The 21,877-nt window shown below is 38.8% G+C and overlaps 4 protein-coding genes across 6 annotated transcripts; 2 read left to right on the forward strand and 2 right to left on the reverse strand.

The window, feature by feature from the left end:
* LOC140010344 (amino acid transporter AVT1I-like) lies at positions 1-2,342 on the forward strand. 2 transcript variants are annotated; one of them, XM_072057021.1, is made up of 3 exons: positions 1-424; positions 1,086-1,693; positions 1,776-2,342. In XM_072057021.1, the coding sequence occupies exons 1-3, from the start codon at positions 241-243 to the stop codon at positions 2,295-2,297; spliced, it is 1,314 nt and encodes a 437-aa protein (XP_071913122.1). In that variant the 5' UTR covers positions 1-240; the 3' UTR covers positions 2,298-2,342. The 2 variants fall into 2 exon arrangements, with proteins under 2 accessions (XP_071913122.1, XP_071913123.1); XM_072057022.1 differs by having other exon boundaries at positions 320-424; positions 1,016-1,693.
* Positions 2,343-3,169: 827 nt separating this feature from the next.
* LOC140010343 (granule-bound starch synthase 2, chloroplastic/amyloplastic-like) lies at positions 3,170-9,130 on the forward strand. The gene is made up of 8 exons (XM_072057020.1): positions 3,170-3,959; positions 4,750-5,329; positions 5,871-5,935; positions 6,303-6,380; positions 6,465-6,575; positions 6,910-6,954; positions 7,390-7,563; positions 7,930-9,130. Exons 1-8 carry the CDS (start codon positions 3,606-3,608, stop codon positions 8,884-8,886), a joined length of 2,364 nt encoding a protein of 787 aa, XP_071913121.1. The 5' UTR covers positions 3,170-3,605; the 3' UTR covers positions 8,887-9,130.
* Positions 9,131-9,968: 838 nt separating this feature from the next.
* On the reverse strand, positions 9,969-14,685 carry LOC140004147 (defective in cullin neddylation protein AAR3-like). Of its 2 annotated transcripts, none has more exons than XM_072057024.1 (9): positions 14,306-14,685; positions 13,450-13,579; positions 12,899-12,950; positions 12,614-12,689; positions 12,436-12,518; positions 11,432-11,528; positions 11,226-11,271; positions 10,567-10,610; positions 9,969-10,483 (listed from the first exon to the last, which is right to left on the reverse strand). In XM_072057024.1, the coding sequence occupies exons 1-9, from the start codon at positions 14,367-14,369 to the stop codon at positions 10,164-10,166; spliced, it is 912 nt and encodes a 303-aa protein (XP_071913125.1). In that variant the 5' UTR covers positions 14,370-14,685; the 3' UTR covers positions 9,969-10,163. The 2 variants fall into 2 exon arrangements, with proteins under 2 accessions (XP_071913125.1, XP_071913124.1); XM_072057023.1 differs by having other exon boundaries at positions 10,567-10,646; positions 14,306-14,584.
* Positions 14,686-20,024: 5,339 nt separating this feature from the next.
* On the reverse strand, positions 20,025-21,448 carry LOC113700000 (uncharacterized). The gene has a single exon (XM_027220391.2). It carries the CDS (start codon positions 20,879-20,881, stop codon positions 20,198-20,200), a length of 684 nt encoding a protein of 227 aa, XP_027076192.1. The 5' UTR covers positions 20,882-21,448; the 3' UTR covers positions 20,025-20,197.
* Positions 21,449-21,877: the final 429 nt, after the last annotated feature.

A 21,877-nucleotide genomic window follows, 5' to 3' on the forward strand; every position in this document is an offset into this window, starting at 1 on the left:
AGCATTCTTGTTATTGACCGAACTGGCGGCCTACAAACTGATCAGCAAACTTTAGTTGAAAACATTTAATTTGATTAGCCTGAGGCTTGAGAGCCTGACCACAAAGGCGTTAGACAGATTCATGATCATAGGACCTCTATCTTCTCTCTATTAGTTTTTCTCCCTCCCTGCATCCCTCTCTCAGCAAGCAAGTAATGTGGTGCAAATAATTAATGGTACGTGGTACTGAGTGAGTAAATTATGGACCCTGAAGAACCAGGAAATGGTTTCTCAAGCAGGACCATTCCTCTCCTGGTTGGCAGCACTAGCAGTAGCAGCAGCAGCAGCAATCTCACCAGGGATCCCATTATTATCCACTCCCTTTCAACGTCGGGCAAGACCTCTTTTTATAAAACTTGTTTCAACGGCCTCAACGCTTTATCAGGTCAGGTTCTTCTTCATCTTCCTTCCAGTCCTCTTCTGTTTATTTACTTCTTACTGCATCATCCAATCCTCCCTCTTCTCTCCTCCTTGTAGTTTGATTTTATTTTCCCACTAAAGCCTTGTTTTTCAATTTTATTAAAGAATCCAACTTTGTTTCAGATTTGTTACGCTTACGCTCATGAAATTATTTATGGTCCGTAATCATGTGTGGAGTTCGCCTGGAAAACTTCCAGTGTGATGTTAAAAGCGGACGGTATATTCTGCTTACTCATATTTTTAGCAGATGCATGTCCATTATCCTTCACCATCCTGCTTTCAATCACACAATTCAGTCTTTTATCCTCAACCACTCATTTCTGAATTCTGTCTGCTATAATTTGTAACCCTGTAACACCGTGCTCGGTTATGTGGAGTCATAATCCGAAATTTCAAAACGCAAAAACCATTTGTGTCAAAATTCAACGGCGCTTGTATGTAAAATTCAGTGTCACGCCTTGCATGGTTTCGTTCTGGTGTGAATGACTTGCTTGTGAAATTTGTCACTTTACTCTCTTTCCTTCGTTTAAAGTAGTTGCAAGCTGCTTTATTTCAGGAAATTATGTCATAGGCTGGTAATTTGGTTCCAAAGTTAAATCGCTAGGTAATTCGTGCTTGTTGTTCAGGAGTTGGAATACTCTCAGTACCATATGCCTTGTCATCAGGCGGATGGTTCAGCTTGATGCTACTGCTAGTTATTGCATCCTCTGCTCTTTATACTGGCTTGCTTATCCAGAGATGCATGGATATGGATCCAAGCATAAGGAGCTACCCGGATATCGGTGAGCGCGCATTTGGGGCAAAAGGAAGAGCACTTGTATCCATTGTAATGAATACTGAGCTCTATATGGTGGCAACCGGTTTCTTGATTCTTGAAGGAGATAATTTATGCAACTTACTCCCTGATGTCAAATTCGAAATTGGAGGTCTTAAAATCGGAGGAAGAGAGAGCTTTGTTATCATGGTTGGCCTTATAATACTGCCCACTGTTTGGTTGAACAACATGAGCATCCTTTCTTATATTTCTGCCAGCGGAGTTGTAGCTTCTCTCCTACTCCTTTGTTCAATCTTCTGGGCTGGGGAGTTTGATGGCATTGGATTTCATCACAAGGGAGTTCTAATAAATTGGAGCGGAATTCCTACTGCTGCGAGCCTTTATTCCTTCTGTTACTGCGCTCATCCAGTTTTTCCCACCTTGTACACTTCCATGAGAGATCAGAGACAATTTTCCAAGGTTATGCAATGTCATATTCAACCTAATTTCCTGTGCAAGTCATTCAACATCTGCTGAGTTACTAGCTCAACTTCTGTTGCAGGTTCTGGGAATATGCTTTCTTGTATGCACTATTTCGTATGCAGTGGTGGCAATTGCGGGTTACCTGATGTTCGGTTCAGAACTCATGTCTCAAATAACATTGAACCTTCCAATCGACAAGATTAGCTCGAGAGTGGCAATATACACCACGTTGGTCAATCCCATAGCCAAATATGCTCTGATGGTAATACCAATTGTGAATGCTATTGAGACTAGGCTGCCGTTAAATAGTCATAAAAGGTCATATAGCCTCTTCGTCCGAACCAGCCTGGTCCTTAGCACTGTCATTGTGTCCCTGGCCATACCGCTTTTTGGGTATCTCATGTCACTTGTTGGAGCATTTCTGAGCGTCACAGCCTCCGCCATACTTCCTTGCCTGTGCTTCTTGAAGATTTCTGGCATTTACCAGACATTAGGTCTTGAGCGGCTGGTAATAGTCGGCATTGTCTTGATGGGCATTTCTATTATGATAGTTGGGACCTATACATCTGTGATGGAAATTGTAATGCATTTTGTAACGTGACTTTTACCCATTCACTCGCACGGATGTTGATATTTTTTGTGCTCAGTTGTAATGATTGGAAAATTGATGATTACAAAAATTGAGAAGGTGCAGGCCAGGGGACGTGATGCTGTGTGGATGTTTGTGGTTACAGAAGCAGCACAAACTCTTGATGTTGACGAACCATAAGAGGATGGGCATCTCTTACATTCCACCTCCGGCCCAGGCCCAATTTGAGTGGCAGCCCAGAGTCTTCTAAGGGTGGGTGATGATAGTAAATCTTTTTCACTCAGGCCGAGAAGAGTAGGGATGATCTTCCAGAAAAAGATCATAGAAAGGGGTTTTGGTGGATTGAATATCCTAGGAAGGAGTCAAAAGGTCATTCAGCTTTTCAGAAATTCAGCGGTAGTACGATTCCTGAGAGGATCATTAGCTTCGGGCCCATGATTGCCCCATGCTGTTAATTGTGCAGAAAATTTGAAAGGAAAATGGAAACCGATGGTCCAATAATAAAAACACAACAGAGAGAGAGCGCGCGAGAGAGAGAATGACACTTCTAAAGTTGCATGATTGATAGTCCCATTCAATACAGTAACTACTCGTAGTTGTTGACTAGCACTAGCAGCAGTACTAGTATCCAAATTTTTTAAAATAATATTTTGTTTATATTAAAAGTATTTTTTAATTATATATATATTATACCATAAAAAATATTATAATATTTATTTTAAATAATACTTTATCCAAACAAATTCAGGATTTCATAGACCCAGCCTTAACTAGTAACTACTACTAATGGCACTAGTAACTACTGCTAAGAAGATTGTGTATGGAATTAGTGGATATACAGATCTAATTATAGCAAGAAAATGTTACGACACAACTCTTAAATTTTTTTCGTTGTAGATGAGGTCTGAACCCTCACCTACAGTGGTTAACCATTTGGAGTTTGTGGCTTAAGATCCCAGCTACAAAATTCCAAATCCATCTACACCGCCACGACTCTTGGGCGTTAATTAATCATGCTTTCGTCTCTCTTCATTTCATTTCCACCTCCATCTCACAACACTACTGACTACACCCACCCACGCTTCACTTTGGCGCCACAACTCACAAAGCTGACTGCCGCCCATAACGCCCCGTCCCCCCCCCCCCCCTCCCTGCCTGGGCCTACCGGAATTCCGTTCATTTTTCATCCACTGGGTATAACTATTCTGTAGTTTTTCCTGCTCTGCTGCTCTCCTCACTTCCTTGAAATCTTAAACCGCCCTTCCCCAAAAAAAAAAAAAAAAACTCTAATTTCTCACAGTCAAATCATCGAACGCCGTAATGGCGTCGTCGACAGCGTCCTTTCCCTTCGTGATTCACCCTGCTTTAGACAATTCAGTTATTCCCTACAGTGGAAATCATCGTCGACCCAAGTTGCCTTTGCTAGCATTTAGGCCGAGGAAGTTTACCAGCGATTCCAAATTTGGAAGTTGTGGGCTTTTGAATGAAGGTATTGCGAGCCTATCTTCATGCTGCGGCTCCACCATGACTAGGAAGTTGACGCTCCAGCGCTTTAACGCCACAGGCAGTGGCTCTGGGGAAGTTCAGAGTGGGGAAGAATCGGACGATGCTTTACAAGCCACAATCGAGAAGAGCAAGAGAGTTCTGGCTATGCAGAAAGAGCTACTTAATCAGGTTCATTACAACCATCTGAGCGTTTTGCCCAAAAATTTTGATTTTGAGGTTTTTCCCCCCTTTATGAAATGTAATTTTTTCCTGGGTAGGTAATATGAAATATAGGCTTTTTTTTTTTTTATTAAATGGAGTTGAGGACAACGCTTAATTGTAAAATTCCTCGACCGTTTCGTGGATGACCTATTATTGATTTGAAGAACCATCTGACTTGTACCTCGAAGGCAATTCGATTCTGCGTTGGCTTGTATGCAAGTGAAAATATGATCTTAAAAGGGAAAAGGGAAAAGGGATTGGTGTTGCCGAATCATATGTCGAATGCCCCCCTATAGGTTGTTTGTAAGGATTAGAGTCTGTACTTTATTCTGTTCTGACTAGTCAATTTCGGCTGTTCGGTTTTTGATATGTGTGTTTGTATCAGCATTGCTTTCTCCTCGTTGATGACCATGACTTCATTTAAGCGACGAGATTGTGACCTTTCTCTTAGATAATCTACTTGGGCCTCCTGTACAGTAGTTGGCATCTATGTGCATTACTTTGGTTGCCCAGCTTCTTTTCGCTTGGAGTATGTAAGAACTTGGTATAATGGCTTGGTAACTATTTTGAACTATAATTAATTCCCGTGTATCTTTCAATTTCACTTCTTGATGCTTCCTGTATTTAATGTCAGGCCCCCGATTCATTGATAGATGTTGTGATCTTCTGCTCATACTCATCATCTCAAGGCTTTATCATCGGATCGTTTGTATAAATTCAGGTTGATGACATCATTTTATTTGGTTCTCTCATGCAGATTGCGGAACGTAAAAAATTAGTTTCATCTATAAAAGATAGCATTATTGACCAGGAGAATGACAGCACCCTTTCAACTGTTAATGTTGCATCAGCCAATGGAACTGAAGAAGATGAGGTACTGACAACTGATGAGGTGAATGCACCTGGAAAGAACCTGCTGCGCAGAGAAACTTCTTCAAGTGCAAGTTCCTTGGAGCAGTCCAAAGACACTAGCAAAGAGATTTTTCAGTCCTATAAAGATGCTTCTGCACATGTAAACAAGCAGTCTAGAAGTGCCACTTCTGCCGTAGGAACTTCCAGTTCAAAGGCTTCCTTTGATGTAGATTCGGAAAACCAATTAGCGAGTATATCAACAGAGACAATTCCATCTGATCTGCCATCCTTTCTCTCAGAGACCAGTGTAAAGTTGCCTTTGGAAGATAAGCAACATGAAGATTTCGAAAAATCAAGTGCACCGGAGGTGAATGTTGATAAAGAAGATTCTGGGGGTGAAAAATTAAAAGCCCCTCCATTGGCTGGCATCAATGTTATGAACATAATATTGGTTGCTTTAGAATGTGCACCATGGTCTAAAACAGGTAGTGCGATAACATTAAGTTTCTGGTGGAAAATATTTTATGGGGATTAACTTCTTCAGGTCTTAGGTTAAGCATGTTGCCATTTCCTTTTGATCTCCATTTAGTAGATATTAAACTTATTGACAATTTTTTATTAGTTTATGCTGAAATTATAGTGAACATATAGTCCTACAAAAAGAATAGGCTGGAGTACTCAAATATGCACTTCTCCTTGACTGAAGGGTCTGTTCAAATGGATGTGCTTGACTGTTAGACATCTATATCTCCAGTCAGTAGTTATTTCGAGGCCTGTCATGGAATAAAAACATTAGTTTTAGTAATCATGTTCAATGCAGTTTAATATATCCTCTTTCCTTTTAATTAAGATAGTGCCTTAAAGTTTGAGCTGAAACATATTCATTGCATATATCCATACTCAGTGGTGGGCGCTTGCATGTGTATGTCTGCATATAATGATAGACAGGTCTGTATATGATTGTGCCTTAGTTTTATACTTGTATTCTACTCAACATGAGAACTAATATGTCAAGAATTTACTTAGGTGGGCTTGGGGATGTTGCTGGAGCTTTACCCAAGGCTTTGGCTCGGCGAGGACATAGAGTTATGGTAACGTTTCAGAAACTCTTTCAAAGACAAGATGGTCACATGGTGGAGTACCTGTTCAAAAGCAATTTGTAGCTGATGTCAGGATTTTATATTTTTGAACTTCTGAATAGCTCGCCAGTTTTATTTTCCTTTTTTTATTTTCCAGTGTTGCATATGGTCCTCATTTTGACGTGTATGCTGTCTATGTGGAATATTGCATTCTGTGTAAGAAATGAGAAATTTTCATTCTTCCATAAACTTGTCACTCTGCACTTCACGGTAATTGTAGTATGGTATGTAAGTTAGCGGACAGTGCAGAAATCCAGCAAGATTCTTGGTAGTTGAGTTGTACATATAAAACGAAATTTTTTTTTTGGTGGATTTATAGGTTGTTGCACCTCGGTATGGCGATTATGCTGGAGCTCAAGATACAGGGGTTCGGAAAAGGTATAAAGTAGATGGTCAGGTATGAAGTTGTACACCCTTATTGTATCTTAAGTAAAACATTTATGACATTAAAATTTCTGATACCTGGTTGCACGTCATGCAGGATATGGAGGTGACATACTTTCAAGCTTACATTGATAGTGTTGATTTTGTTTTCATTGACAGTCCTTCATTTCGACATATTGGAAATGACATATATGGGGGCAAACGTGTGGTAGGTTTTTATTTTTTTCTTAAACAAGTAAGCTTTGTATTGTTATTCTCTATCCAATGGTGGAAATACAGTCTTATGCCCAGATGGTATATCTTCTACAGGATGTGACTTTTCTCCCTGATTATCCTTCTCCTAGTGTTCTTCTGTGACCAGATGCTTGTGTGTCTGGATGCTGCTTCCCTTGCTTCAACATTGCATTTTCCTATTCTGCCTATTTGTGTATTTATGTAAAATATAGACGTGTATCAGAATCACAGATGTAAATGTTTGTGTTTCTTCATCATCAATTCTCTGATTCACAGATGTTAATTTTTTGTGCTGCTGGTTGTTCCAGGATGTTTTAAAGCGCATGGTTCTGTTTTGCAAAGCTGCTGTTGAGGTACAACATTATGAGGCATCATGGCCTGGCACTTCTTTTGGCCTTGCGTTCACAAGGCTACATATTTGTCAACCTTCATGAACTAAAACAGCAAGTCATGTTCAGTCATGCAATTGTACTCTTTATATCGATATCTTACTGATGAGAAGATTTACAAGCTGTCATTCATCAGTCAATGTTGGGGATGATAAGGGTTAGACTTTTTATGGAGGTGGCCGTCTGTCATGCAAGAATTGATAAAATTGTCTGGAAAAAGCTTTGAGAAAGAAAAAAAAAATGCTTAGTCCTGTGGAATTCATGGAAAGAATGGCTGAAATGAAATAGACCTTGATTTTACTCATGATTATTTCTTCAATGTTCCTTGTTTCTATGTCCCCCGTATTCTTATATGTTATCTGGAGTACTGAAATGCTTTATTTATTTATTTATTTTTAGGTGCCTTGGCATGTTCCATGTGGTGGGGTCTGCTATGGAGATGGAAATTTGGTTTTTATAGCAAATGATTGGCATACAGCATTACTGCCCGTGTATTTGAAGGCACATTATCGTGATCACGGAATAATGAAATATGCCAGATGTGTTCTTGTGATTCATAACATAGCTCACCAGGTTTGTCCTGAGACTTATCATCCAACAACATATAGGTATTGTCTCCAAATATAGTTGTCAAATGATCAGCCTTGGGAGTAGGGGAAAGTGTGATTTGAAAATTCATATATGATATAGGTGCTTGTCATACATGACATTATATCAGAAGCGGATATGAGGTTGGGAATGGAGGGAGAGCTCCCGTTCACTGGTTCATGGTTTGATTAAATTTTTGTTTTCTGTTACATCAATACTTGAAAAGGTGCTGATCATTTTAGCGGTAAAACAATTTTTGGTTCCTCTGCAAAATTTGCGCAATACATTTTTTTTTTCCATTGCCCGTGTTCTCTGTTTGTTTATTGTGTGTTTTCTCATGTCTGCATCCAGGGTCGCGGTCCTGTGGATGACTTCTCTTATGTTGATCTTCCACCACATTACTTGGACCTTTTTAGGTTGTATGATCCTGTTGGGGGTGAGCACCTCAATATATTTGCCGCAGGGATAAAGACAGCTGATCGTGTTGTCACAGTGAGTCATGGATATGCCTGGGAGTTGAAGACATCTGAAGGTGGTTGGGGCCTGGATGGGATAATCAATGAGAATGACTGGAAACTTGCGGGTGTTGTTAATGGGATTGATACAAAAGATTGGAATCCTGAGTTGGATGTTCATCTTCAGTCAGATGGTTACACAAATTACTCACTAGACACCTTGAAGACTGGCAAACCCCAATGCAAAGAAGCATTGCAGAAGGAGTTAGGTTTGCCTGTCCGTGACAATGTCCCCTTGATTGGTTTTATTGGAAGGCTTGATCACCAGAAAGGGGTTGATCTTATAGCTGAGGCAATTCCTTGGATGATGGGCCAGGATGTGCAGCTGGTCATGTTGGGCACTGGTAGGCCTGACCTTGAACAGATGCTTAGGCAATTTGAAGGACAGTACAGCAACAAAATTAGAGGTTGGGTGGGTTTTTCTGTAAAGACAGCTCACCGGATAACTGCAGGTGCAGACATATTGCTGATGCCGTCAAGATTTGAGCCTTGTGGACTGAATCAGCTCTATGCTATGTGCTATGGTACTGTTCCTGTTGTTCATGCAGTGGGGGGTCTAAGAGATACTGTGCAGTCTTTTAATCCTTATAATGAGTCTGGGCTTGGATGGACATTTCAAAGGGCTGAGGCAAATCAGCTGATCAACGCGCTAGGGAATTGCTTCCTCACATATCGTGAGTACAAAAATAGTTGGGAAGGGATTCAAAGACGGGGTATGTTGCAAAACCTAAGTTGGGATAACGCTGCTGAAAAGTACGAGGACATACTCGTTGCGGCGAAGTACCAGTGGTGAGTCATGAAGCATAAACATAGGTACTGATTGACACGGGGAGCAATACATTTGAGAATCCGCAGAAAGCTAAAAACAAGTGAACTCCTTTATCTCCGCAAGGAAAACCTCAGAACAATTTGCCAGGAAAATATCCAAAGGCTTGGCTTCACTTCCTCAATGTTGAGTTGGGCAGAATTTCAGATGTCAGCATTAAAAAGATTTTGCTTGTACTGTTTGTTAAATTCTAAGCTAAGAAATTCCCAGATGACCGCCTCGTATGACTCCATGAATTACTTTTTAGACAACTTTTGTTCCGTCGTTGTCATCTGGGACTTGAGAGGAGTTTTTAAGTCTTTACATGAAACCACATTAACTTTGAAATACACTAAAATCTCTATAAATTAATTGTCTCTATTAAATAATAATTTTTCTGTTCCACCTTAGGTTAACGAGTTAATTAATAATTTTGATAATAATAAGACATTAATTTTTTTTAAAAAACTTTACGCAAGTTCCTTTCATATTATAAATTATTAATTCATTGGAAGTACACGTCATATTTTTTTTCTCTTAAAATATGAGTCTATTGTTGATTTGTAAACACCATTTAGATCATATTTTTTCGTAAAATATGAGTCTATTTTTTATTTATAAACATCATTTAGATGTAACAAATATATAAGAAGACTTTGTATTTGTTTACTATAAGAGGACCTATTTATATACATAATATTGTCAATCTGATCCATTGTATGCATTTAACAAAATGGAAGTGAATATATATCAATTAGTATTCCTAAGTTTTTTGACTTCTTAATAATAGAAAAATAATATCAGTTACGCACGTATATTGAAGACATTAATAGAGTTGAATTATACTTTTAAATTAAGTAGATGTTAATTAGTTTATATTCATTAGGCTTTTAATCTCCTTTTATTAATAAAATAATTCATATTTTTATAAAATAAAATAAAACTTTAATTGATTAAATAAGCGTTTCTTTGAATTGTAACTACGCTCATCGATTAATTAAAACGCAGCATTCCATTAAAAATGTATTAGTACATGGGATGGGACGACTACAATTTAACCCAATAAGACAGAAACGCAAACGGGCGGTGGCCTTATTGATTTCATAATAGAATAACTCCGAAATTACATTTTATTTTAATTCGTATTTTAAAATAAAAAATGGCCACGCTCGTTCGTGACAGAACAATTGCGGCCCCTGTAACTTGTCAACACCAATAACACATAAGACGCACAACAACAAACCATCTCGACTGTGTCCAGATATCTAGGAGACTCCCCTGTGCCGATTACATTGCAAATAAGGACGACCAGAGAAGAGTCCTGCAAACCCCTTGGACAAACAGCCTTCAATAGAACAAGGAGACTTCGTGCAACCCAATGCACTGTTTTGTTTAGCTGTTTCCATGCAATCATCCGCAGCACTCCCACAATTCTCATCACAGTTGAAAAGTATGTCAGCAGAAATAAGTTGCCTTCTCTTTGGAAGTCTTGCTCCGTTGGAGTGAACATATCCATTTAAAGATTCATGCTCTTTCTGCAAGTTATCACCCAACTTCCTCTTCAGTCCTGGTAAGCTCTTCGAACCTGTCAAATGATTAGAGTCCCATAAAAGTCAAACAAGTCGTCCATGTGAATTATTGATCATGGCTATAGAAAAGGTCTTCTACCAGGAAGAGAATCATCAAATGGTCGCTCATCCGAATCACCGCAACTGCACAACGAATAACTAGTATCATTACACCCAATCCTGCAACAGACATATAATCCGTGCCATGTTACATATCCAGATATACATGCAGGTGCCCAGATAAACTGTGCTTATGTGCAATGGACTTCATCAGAAAGTCAAAAATGTCAAGGTTTGTCTTTTTTTCATTACTAATATGACGTGTTCTCAGTCACAAGACAACTAGACCAAAATGCTAGCCATGATGCTAATATTAACTGTTTTTCACGCATTCTTCCATGCCTTGAAGATGCAATATAGCATCTCAGTGCCATCAGATCAGTCACAATAAATTACTCAAATAAAGATCCCATACTAAATCTTTCCTTTTTAAAATTGAAACACAAACTCTCCATTTGTAAAAGGTGCATCTTTGTCTATGATATCAAAGTCAACAATGTATATTTTTCCACACCTAGCAGTATGGATATCTTATTAATGCAATAGACCTATCTTCGCATCGAATGACTATGGAACCCAAATCTCTTACCCTTCCCAGCCAAACTAAGGGGAAAAAGGTCAGATAACATAATATCCAGATAAAACCATCTAAAAGCGAATAATTGTGGAAACACGTAGATGATTGATCAGGAATCAAACCTATACATGTGCTCAACAAAATCATCAATTAACACAGGCCAAGCTCCTGCAAGGGGGAACAAATGTAGTCAGTAAAGCAAATGCAAGTTTGAAAACCGGGTGATCATCTAATGAACCACCAGTTCCTGTCCAGAATTAAGAAATTTTCTATTGTCAGGGTTGTTGAGAACAATAAGAAATGGTTGGCAAGGATCATTTATAAATACCTTCAGGATCATACCCTTCAAGATTGTCTTGTACACAGCGACTGAAGGCCAAAACTTGCCTCCATGTGTCCGCAGAAATATTATGCCGCTGATTTTTCTAAACAACATGAGTTAAGAAATCAGCTACAATGAAACAGAAAAGAAAATATCATCATGGAAAGAGGAATGGCTAACATTTGGCTGTTAAACTTTCCCAAAGGTGACAACTACAGAGTAAAGACCATGTTCAAGGCCCTAATCAATCATTTTCACAAAAATGCAACTGCACTGGCAACACATGGAGCTATAAATGACGATTAAAACACCACTCTGCAAACTCTGGGGAGCTTAACAGTGTTTTTAGTCATTTCTTCTTTCAGTAAGTAACTTGAACAGGGTTGCAGTGATGAAAATGGATTATTAGCAATCAATCACAACAATATAACCTCTAACATGTTGGATAAAGTTGGAAATGTCATGAGAACAATGAAAAGGAAAGCCCTGAATGCTCGTCTAAAAGCAAGGAAGAGATGGATGAAATATTAAATATCTACTTTTCTCAATGGGCAAATAAAAGAATGGACAACACGTTCCGTTAGATTCTGCTAAGATAAACTCATTATGTTCCGAATGATTTTTAGGCTTCTATACCAGACAAGAAACAATCAGTGAAGAAGGGGCTGATGATGAGAATCAAACTAGTTAAACTGAAAGTTTCCAAAGAAATGCAGAAGCATGGTAAACATTAATTGTTTCAGGAATAAGTTCTGATGCTTCTGGTGGGTTAATCTCAGAAATGCAGGAACGGCTATTCCGTGCTTTCAATAGTCAAGAGAACTAATATGCCAAGAGACTAGCGAAAATAATCAAGCAGATCATTCGACTGGGAAACAAAATCTTTACCCATGTTTAGAAGACATTTTTATCCTCTTTAATTAATAAGACAATCTTTGTTTAGGAGGAATACCTAGATTTATCCTCTTTTTTTATCCCCTTTAACGGGAGTTTCTAACAAGTCTTATTACCTCAACAAAGTTGCACCACTGATTGAGCAGTTGAAATCTACCAGCTAAAACTAATCTCCAGGCCATAACAGCCCTGCTTACAGCTGCAAGGTGAATAAACAATAAAGGCACATGAGGTTAAGAAAACTGAACTGGCATTAAACTACCTAAGGATATAATTTCATTTAAATTGACTTACTGATATTCTTCTGACCATTTTCTCGGCAAATGAAGAAAACAAAATCATAAAACCGTGAGAACTCAGAAAAGTCTGCCTGCATGAAAGGAAGACTGAGCAAAGTACACTGAGAATTTAAGCACACAAGTGACAAGTTATAACTAAGGAAAGGGCTGCAGCTCACTCAAAATCAGATAAGTACCTATACTTGAGCAATTAGATTTTGCTATAGTCCAAAAGAAACAAAATTTTGTATATGTTAAAACCAATTTCACTCAAGTTACAAGAAAAAACAGAATAACTTACCAGCAAGTCTAACCTCATCATAAGTTTGTATATTTCTTCAAAAACAGAGAACCTGAGATGTGCACAAGAATAATTTTAAGTTATGTTGAGTTATAAAAGAATTAAAATAAATAAATAAATACATAACATCTTCTTTCCCCTCATTGTAGCCAATACATTGACTGCATGCACAAACTATTGCAATAGTTTGCAAATTATAGCTACATCATGTAGTGCAAACCAACTTCCATCGATGCCTGAATCATTTAAAGATTACCACAAGAACAAACTCCTGTGCCTAAACCATACAGAGTGAACCCCCTGGGCGCAAGCCCAGTGCCCCCAAAAGCCACTTGCAAGGCTGGAAAACAGCCAGGTTAGCAGTAGCAATTGTATGAACAAAGAATTAAATTTGGAACCGAACGAATGATTTTCACTATGTTTGTCTTCTATAGGATGCAATCAACAAGGCGCACAAAAAATTTTCAGAATCTCAATGTTAAGGAGGCAAACAGTTCAACTTCATAGTCTTACTGTGAATCTTATGTCCTCCATACCACACACACACATACCTTGTTTGTGATCTTGAATCCACTAACTTTAAGAGTTGAGTCAACGCATTTCTTGAGTATCTACCATTCTGATATTCTTCATTCGATAAGCATCCTTCGCTCCCAGAATCATATGGCCTTGACATGATTGCTGCAATTAGAAACGCCATTCACATAAATGTTCCAATTGATCTTTAAATTCAGTAAATACATAAGTTGACATTCAAGTACTCATGAACATTACACTGAGATACCCAGGACTACGACTGATGCATGTAAAGAAAACGATGACCTAGACAGCATTTGAGAGTGAAAAAAGAAAGGTCATCTAAGCTTTTCATTGCATAATAAAGCTCTCTAATTCTGCACGCTTTCTTGCTCTAAAACAAAACTGAAAGAAAGGAAAGCATGAGAGAGTTAAAAGCCAAAGGCCAGCGAAGCTTTTCCTTGCATACTAAAACTCTATCATTCTGCATACTTTCTTGCTTAAAACAAAACTGAAAGTAAATGCCTCCTGCACCTTGTGCCATATAAGTCCCTAAACTTCAAAATTTCTTCAAAGACAGAAAACAGTAGAGAAATTCTTGTGGAACGTAAATCTTGCACTACTACCCAATCCAGCGTTATGCCAACCAAGATTGTTCCTTTCTTTATGCTAGGAGTGCTTGATAACTGCCCAACCAATATAACAAATAAAAGAGAGGAATACTACTATCACCAGTAACGGTTGCCCGCATACATCAAATAAACACGAGCAAAACATCAGTAAAATTACAATCTTTTCATAATCCAAGTAAGCATAAACAATCAATTAACAATGAAAAGAACAAAATTACAGCAAAGACAATTGAAGACGTATGTTAGGGGGCAAAGGTACCACAATATTGTCGGTAAATCTCGAAGATGTCGAACCGAGTGGGAACAAAGGAAGAGGACTCCATGGCTGTGCGGCAGGGGAGCTCAAAACCGAGTAGTCAAAGAAAGATAGCATTAAGAAGAGGGCTTGGCTTTGGGGTTCATGGAAAATTAGAGACCCAAAACGGACGACCCCAATAACTCAACTGAGTTGGTGAGTCGTGTGTGACTCGAGGAGCACTCGACTCACTGCTTGTTAAATAGGAGATGGAATGAATATCGTTGCTGTCTCCCAGTTTCCACTGCCTCGGAGTGCGATTGCTACATTTGTAGGAAAAGTTTAATTTCGACGCTGGAAATTAAGTGAAATTGTCCAACATAGAAAGAAGAAAAAAGAAAAGCAGTGCTGATATATACAACTAATAGTTAAATTTAAGTGAAAATCGTTCAAACCGCGTCATTCAATGAATTTTTTTATAATTTTCTTTTAAAATATCAAAACTTAACGTCTGTTACAAATTCAAATTTGTAAAATTTGATTATTACTTAAGTTTTTTATATTATTTTTTTACCCTAAATCCATCACATGATTCATAAATGGTCTTTTTTTTTAGAAACAAAAATATTATATCCATTTATAATTAAATAGATAACCCAATTTATATTCATTTTTTTGCACTTAAGAAAATAAATTGTGACCAAAACTATGTTCATTTTTCTTTCTTAAAAAAGTGAGATCTGATGCAATTCATATTTATTGTTGTCACTAAAAAAAGTGAAATCTAAACTTTTTTTGTATATAAAAATTATTACAAATTAGTTAAAGTAGTGATTTTAGGTTAAAAATTGGTCGAAAACCTAAGTCGAAACCAAAATTTACAAACTTAAATTTATAAGCGATGTAAAGTTAATATCTTAAAAGTAAAGGATGAAAAATTTATTTAATAAAATATCAATAACGTTTCGAACAATTTTCTTTAAATTTAATTATTATCATGGAAATTCTCATTATCCAATGGCAAATTTCCAAAAGCTGCTATTTAAATTTCCTTGCGGGTGCATATGAAGAACTAATACATTTGTCTAAATCGAAAAAAAGAAAAATCATAAATTTAATAGAAGTAATAAGAAGAAAAATCATAAGTTCCATGCAAACTTGCGCTCCACTGTAAATCATAAGTTTCATTTTTTCCATTTAATAAAAGTTTTTTGTCGTCAAATATATGATTTTTCTAATTATTCATTTTTAACTCAAGAAAGATAACTTTAAAATCATCACCCCTATTTTTCCTGATTTAACCTCAAAAAACCCTTCTCATCCTGAGCAACGTACGAATCAATAAATATGTATGAGGCGCCAATTTCCCCAAAAAAAAAAAAAAAAAAAAAAAAAAAACCTTCTTTCTGACGCCCCTCACCCCAAAAAAAAAAAAGAAAAAAAAGAAACCACTCCTAGTAGCAGTATATCTAGGCCTGTCAACGGGTCGGGTCTAGACCCGGATCCGTGAAATTAATGCGGGTATGGGTAGGGATTTAATTCCGTTTTCCGGATCCGGATCCGGATCCGTTTTGTCAAACAAAAAACGGGTCGGATACGGAATATAGTATTCCGGCCCGTATTAGACCCGGATCCGGATATAAATGAATTAATAATTTAAAAAATATATATTTATCAATATAATTTGATTAGGGTGATGTATTTTAATAAAGTTAATTTGATTTGATTTCTTATTTGATTTTTTCTTTGCATTAGTTAGAAATTAGTTTACAAATATATTTTTTTCTCATTTTTATTAGAAATTATAAAATTTGGTAAATTTGTTCGGGTAGACCCGGATCCGGATCCGGGACCGCCGGATCCGGATCCGGAACGTAGAATAAAGGACCCGTCGGATAAACGGGTCGGGTCCGGATCCGGCATAGTAATTCGGGTCCGGATCCGGAATAATGAATTCCGGCCCGGACCCGACCCGTTGACAGCCCTAAGTATATCTAAAGACCGCTGCAAGTCAAAGATACTCGACCAGCTTCTAGACTCTTCCTCAACTTTTCTCATTTCTCACGGTCCGCGTTTCCCCAGCTTCGATATATCACCGGACTTCCCCACTTTGTCCATTTTCTTTTCTTCTTATTGTTTTTATTTATTAGTATTTGTTTCTGTAACTATTCAGCTTCGACTTTCCCCTTGATGGCGTCAACCCCAACCGAGAGAGTGGCGGATCAGTCGTCGCCACCGAGTCTCGAAGAGCTCGCCAGGAGGAGTGCCAGAACCATACTACTCCCTTTCATCATCGGCTACTCCTCCTCCGCCGCGCCGTCTGATCGACCGCGTGAAATTGCCATCATCGTAAACCCTCGTACCGGATCCTTAACTGTGATCGAAGGTTCTGTTGATGTCGAATCACTTCTCCTCGGAAAAGAGGGGCGCGTGCCGGCATCAAAGGCTTCAATAGAAGCCATGCCGCTGGTGAAAGTGGCGGAAGGGGGTTTGGATTGTGCGATTTGTTTGGCCGAGCTTGAAGTCGGCGAGGAAGCCAAACAGATGCCGTGTAAACATCACTATCATGCGGGTTGCATTGATAAGTGGTTGGGAATTCAAGGATCTTGCCCTGTTTGTAGATATCGCATGCCGGTGGAGCAGGACGAGAAGATTAACAATGGAGAAGGTGGCGGTGATGATAGCGATGGGGAGGCGGAGGATGATGGTGAGGAGGAGGAGGAGGAAGGTGGCAGCGGTATGAATGGAAGGATGCCGGCTTTTGTTTTTCACATTTACTTTGCTCCGCGTCGCCGGAGCAATCAAGACTCTGGCGGAGCAATTGAGGCCGATGATGATAATTCGGCTTCAACGGGAGATGTGGACGGGTCCTCAACAGAAGATATGGAGGATGATAGCAGGACATCATCACCAGAAATGGATATAGACCAGAGCACCTCATAGGCTTTCTTTCTTCTTTTTTTTTTTTTTTTTTGTTTTTGTTTTTTAAGAAAATTCATTCAATGTGCTCTAGGGTTGTTTTGGTGAAATTGCACTGTAAATATGGATACCATCTATAGTCTAATTAAATTTTAAGTTACTTTTTTCTACCGGTTCTTTTTTTTTTTTTTTTTTTTTTTGGTGGACGGCTGCGGCTAAATACAGCATATACTACTACTATTTTAAAAGCGTCGGCTTTCAGGCTTAGGGGTTGGTCGGTTGACTCGGTTCAGGTTCAATTCACGCGGACCCCTTTTTTTTTTTTTTTTGGTGGGATATACAAATTATACATAGGGTTGGTCATCTGTACAATAAATAAATGCGGGATTCTGGCTTTCTTTCAACTTGAGATATCAAAAAGACTTGGAAAACGTGTACGTGTCGGCACCCATGAGAGGGACATATTTCGCAGCCCAAATTGGTTATGATGGGCACGCCCTAACGTTGTTGCCTGCTTATTAAACAAGAAAGACTCCAATATGGCGCAGGTGGGAGGTTAGGTAGTCGGAGTAGTGTGTTCCCGGTGAATGGTACTGCTACTATTATTATTCCGTCCGAAATTGGAAGACATGAATGCGGGGGGTATTGAAGTTGAATGTATTTCTTCTTTCTTCTCCAGACTCCTTTTATCATTTCGTTGCTCACCGGTCAATCTCACCTCTGTTGTAATCAAATGTCAAATTGCCTTTTCTTCTTGGGAGTTGGTAGCACTAGGCTTTGATTGGTTGATTTTACCTTGTAAGAGGCAGATACCCAATTCAGATTCTTACAACATCACTTTGCCTTTGTCCCACGACAAGTGATTTGGAGCAAAAACTTCAGCTACACACACTACAAAGATTAAATTCAATTGCAACTCAGGATATAAAAAGTAACTAGCAGAGATCGGCCTCCTCTATGAAGGAGCACCACGAAGTTGTTTGTCACCAAAAAATGGAAAAACAGACACACATGGAGCGGGCAATCACAAGAAGACTTGGATGCTCTGGGAACAAATCATGTAGATGCACCTGTGGCTGGCATCCAAATTCTAGGCTTGAAAAAAATTGGCTTATTCTCTGCTTCTCAAAGAAAGATGCAAGGATTATACAGAAGACAACTAGCCAAAAATAGATGAGACTCGTGGAAATGCAGTTCTGCAACAAAAGCGAAGCAGCATAAGTAATAATGACCAATATCACGCAAATTTTTTTTTAAAAAAAAATACTAATGAAACAATACGAGATTTATACCTAGAGAACATGCATTTCTGAGACCAAAATATGGAATTCATGGATCAGTAAATCCTTGAGTGCTCTGCTCTCGCACATGGACAAGCTTTATACTTGTCAATTGAATACCGGAATGGAAGATCCCTAGCAGCATTTTTACCCAGAGAAATGTTAAGACTCGCAAAGTACTTGGCAAAAGGAGACTTCGCTTTCACTTGGAAGTCAAATTCACAGAGGGTATAGCAAGGGGTTGCAGGACAAATACACTAATTTTCAATCCACCAAGCTACAAATGCATCCATCCATGTCTACTTGATTAAGCAATCGGAGTCATTAGAAAGTGATGAAGAAATCAAAGAGAATATCCTATGGTCCTACATACGTACAGCAACTGGAGGAGTATTGATTTAGAATGGTCATCACTTGCAGGGTTTCTCTTCATAATAAACATACTTCTCAGCCTTTGTAGGCAACCAGAATAAGAATGTTAAAAGCTCTCCTCCAGAGGAGGAGTGCAAACTGCAATCAGCAGTAAAATAATCTCACTATGGAAGACAAAATCCCTCTACAACCAACCATCATAAGTAAGTTATGTTGAGGTTCTAAAGCATTAGCCTTTTCTTATGGTGGTAACAGTGGAAAGTAAGTTCTGCAATTTGATAAATGAGTCCGAGATGATATGCTATTGCTCACTGAGATCCCTGCTTTCCATGTTCTAACTTGGTAAAACTCATATACAGTATTGCCTGCTAAGATTGATATTGTAACCCACAAGAAGAATTTTAGCTATCAGGAAACCAGAGACCAGGACACCTCTAAGAAAATTGGACCTAATGCCTTATGTAGGCTAAACCAATTAACAACCCAAAGAAGAAGTAATCTCAGACAGCAGCATACTATTTCCATAAATCGACTGATAGAAGCTGGAAAGTTAACTAAGTTTCAAGCATATGAACTCTGTCAGGTGATACATGGGATGCAGCAAAGGCAAAAAAATTGTAAAACTTTCCCCTATCCATTAAATAAGAAGTGACTGGAATGATGGAAACTTTGAATGCCAATAGCTTTATTAAATGAATCTTAATGATTCAGTGGTTGGGTTGCAAAAAAAGAATGGGGATCAATTCATCTATTCTGATAAGTCACAAGACAAATACTGTATACTGAAAGCCAAAGCGTAGCACAAAAATGGGTCGAGTACAAGCAAAATATTGTAAAACTCAGTACCGGTATCCATACAAGTAAATTTCAAGGAAGAAAGAACTATGGAACTCAATAAAAGACCATTTGTAAATTCGAACATGGAAATGGAAAATTTCCCTTTTAATATAGTTAGATCCTGGAGAGATAACAAAGAACACCCATCACAGTTGAGATTCCACTCTTGGACCTTCTTCCAAAAGATAACTGAAGAATATCATGATTGCACCTTACTGAAAGGCAAAAGTCCGTGGTTCAGAAGGCACTGCCAGGCATAAAGCATACGACAGCCACCAATGATATCAAAACCTCATGTTATCCAAGGAGATAAAAGTCACGAAAAGGTAAAGCGATGAAAATAAACAATTCCTAATTTTCATTATAGTATAATCCATGCATCTTATTCCAATAAGTTTATTGTGCAATTTTGTAATTTCGGGAGATTACCGACAAATGGTATCATCCCATCATTATAACTGTGTGTATAGCGAATTTATTTGTATAAAATAATGCATCATATCCAAATCTACTTCTTAACCTTTCGAGACTTTCTTGGTCCAGGAACTTCCATTCTGCCGACAGAACATCCACATCTAGCTCGAAACACCAGTACAGCTCGCCCGTTGGGCGGTGCCATCTTCTTGAGCTCTGCTTCCAGTTCTCTATGATGGTCCCGAGGCAACTGAAATAGTCCCTTCTTCACCCCTAATTTCGCTATCCCAGATGAACTCTTCACACGGTCCTCCGTCTCCAATTGTATATCAAATTCAGCAGCCTTCCTTAGCCCACGACAACCAGGATTCCCGCATGTCCTACTCGTATAGACTGTGATTGCTACAAGTGCTAACAGAGCAAATAAAATGCTCAGCCCAAAACATCCATAGACCACTGGAGCGCGGAAAATTTCCTCTGTGAAGATATATGCAGCTTCTTCAACAAATTCAGCGGTAGCGTGGACTAAACTCTTCACACACGGATACAATAAGACTCCGCAAGCACCAATCACAGCAATCATGATGATCACATCAACGACAGCAGAGCGAGATTGCTGGCATGCTGGAATGTTCAAGTGATTCTGGGGATTGGAAGAGTTCTTTTTCCTGTGTATCTGATTGATCTGCTTCAGTTTCAAGCCAGGGTCGGTTGAGTTAACAGATTTAGCCATAGCTATATGTTGGTCAACCGAAATTGTGCTATGGAAACAGACCATTTGGATTGAAACAAAGGATTTAAAGATTGAATCTTTATTGAGAATTCCACCAATCCAAATCAAATATGGATCAGACCGACGAGCCTGCTATCAAATTCAAATTGAATCTCCTTAGAGATTGGGGAAAAAAAATCGAAACTCGAGTGCACCTGAAGATCTGAAATTGTCGGTGCCCACTTGGTCTCTTTCTGAATTTTCTTCATCCAAGACACTTGTTTTCAGATAGGTGACATGCGATCCAAAAGGGAGAAAAGAAGGTCGAGAATAATAGCTGAAGAAGAGTGTGATATGGAGATTAGGTAGTGAAAGAAATTGGAAACCGGCCGGCTCTTTAGAGGAGGTGTGTAGGTAGCAGAGACGACAAGGAAGAGTCTTTTACGGAGTCCTTAGGTATACCCGCGCTGCTTTTATTATGCTGTTTCGGTCTATCCATCCCATATCAGTTACTTATCTCATTTCACTCCTCACTTCTATAGCCTAGCCTCTGTAATCTTCCCCAGATGAATGGTTCCTACGTTGAGAGGGTCATACACGTTAATAGAGAGAGAGGGTTGGTGGAGGAATGTGGTTTTTTTTCTTTTCTTTTTCCTTTAATCAGCTATCGTGAGTTTTGCGGGCTGCAATTGCACGGCCCACTCTTTTTTTTTTTTCCGGAGACGACAACTATTGTATAATCTAATCTATTCTACGCTAAAGGGAAGAGGGTGGACCTGAGGAAGTTCAGGAATAATCTGAAGGAGACTGAATCACCACCGGACCAAACGAATGCATAACACATTCACCTGAATTTTTTGAAACACATCACTTAAATGTGTCATTTTGATCCCTTACCTCCCACCCGACCAAGCTAAGTGGTGGCCACCGGCCTTTGGGCTGGTGGTTAATTGCATGGGCCACATAGATTGAGCGTTTTGTTATTGGTATATGATTCGTGAATGATGTGCGGTTGGTTCCGTATTGGCTACCGTGTTAAGGAACTTGGGCCTACAACTGGCG

Source organism: Coffea arabica, chromosome 7c, assembly GCF_036785885.1.
Source record: "Coffea arabica cultivar ET-39 chromosome 7c, Coffea Arabica ET-39 HiFi, whole genome shotgun sequence".
Taxonomy (NCBI): Eukaryota; Viridiplantae; Streptophyta; class Magnoliopsida; order Gentianales; family Rubiaceae; genus Coffea; species Coffea arabica.

Coding starts and splice junctions, on each gene's coding strand:
- LOC113700000 (XM_027220391.2), bottom strand. CDS start 20,881: ATGGTCTGTTTCCATAGCACAATTTCGGTTGACCAACATATAGCTATG.
- LOC140004147 (XM_072057023.1), bottom strand. CDS start 14,369: ATGGAGTCCTCTTCCTTTGTTCCCACTCGGTTCGACATCTTCGAGATT. Junction 11,272..11,431: donor TGAAGGGTATGATCCTGAAG/GTATTTATAAAT, acceptor TCCCCCTTGCAG/GAGCTTGGCCTGTGTTAATT. Junction 10,484..10,566: donor ATTTGATGATTCTCTTCCTG/GTAGAAGACCTT, acceptor ATCATTTGACAG/GTTCGAAGAGCTTACCAGGA.
- LOC140010344 (XM_072057021.1), top strand. CDS start 241: ATGGACCCTGAAGAACCAGGAAATGGTTTCTCAAGCAGGACCATTCCT. Junction 425..1,085: donor CGGCCTCAACGCTTTATCAG/GTCAGGTTCTTC, acceptor CTTGTTGTTCAG/GAGTTGGAATACTCTCAGTA. Junction 1,694..1,775: donor ATCAGAGACAATTTTCCAAG/GTTATGCAATGT, acceptor CTTCTGTTGCAG/GTTCTGGGAATATGCTTTCT.
- LOC140010343 (XM_072057020.1), top strand. CDS start 3,606: ATGGCGTCGTCGACAGCGTCCTTTCCCTTCGTGATTCACCCTGCTTTA. Junction 6,381..6,464: donor GGTATAAAGTAGATGGTCAG/GTATGAAGTTGT, acceptor CACGTCATGCAG/GATATGGAGGTGACATACTT. Junction 6,955..7,389: donor TTTGCAAAGCTGCTGTTGAG/GTACAACATTAT, acceptor ATTTATTTTTAG/GTGCCTTGGCATGTTCCATG.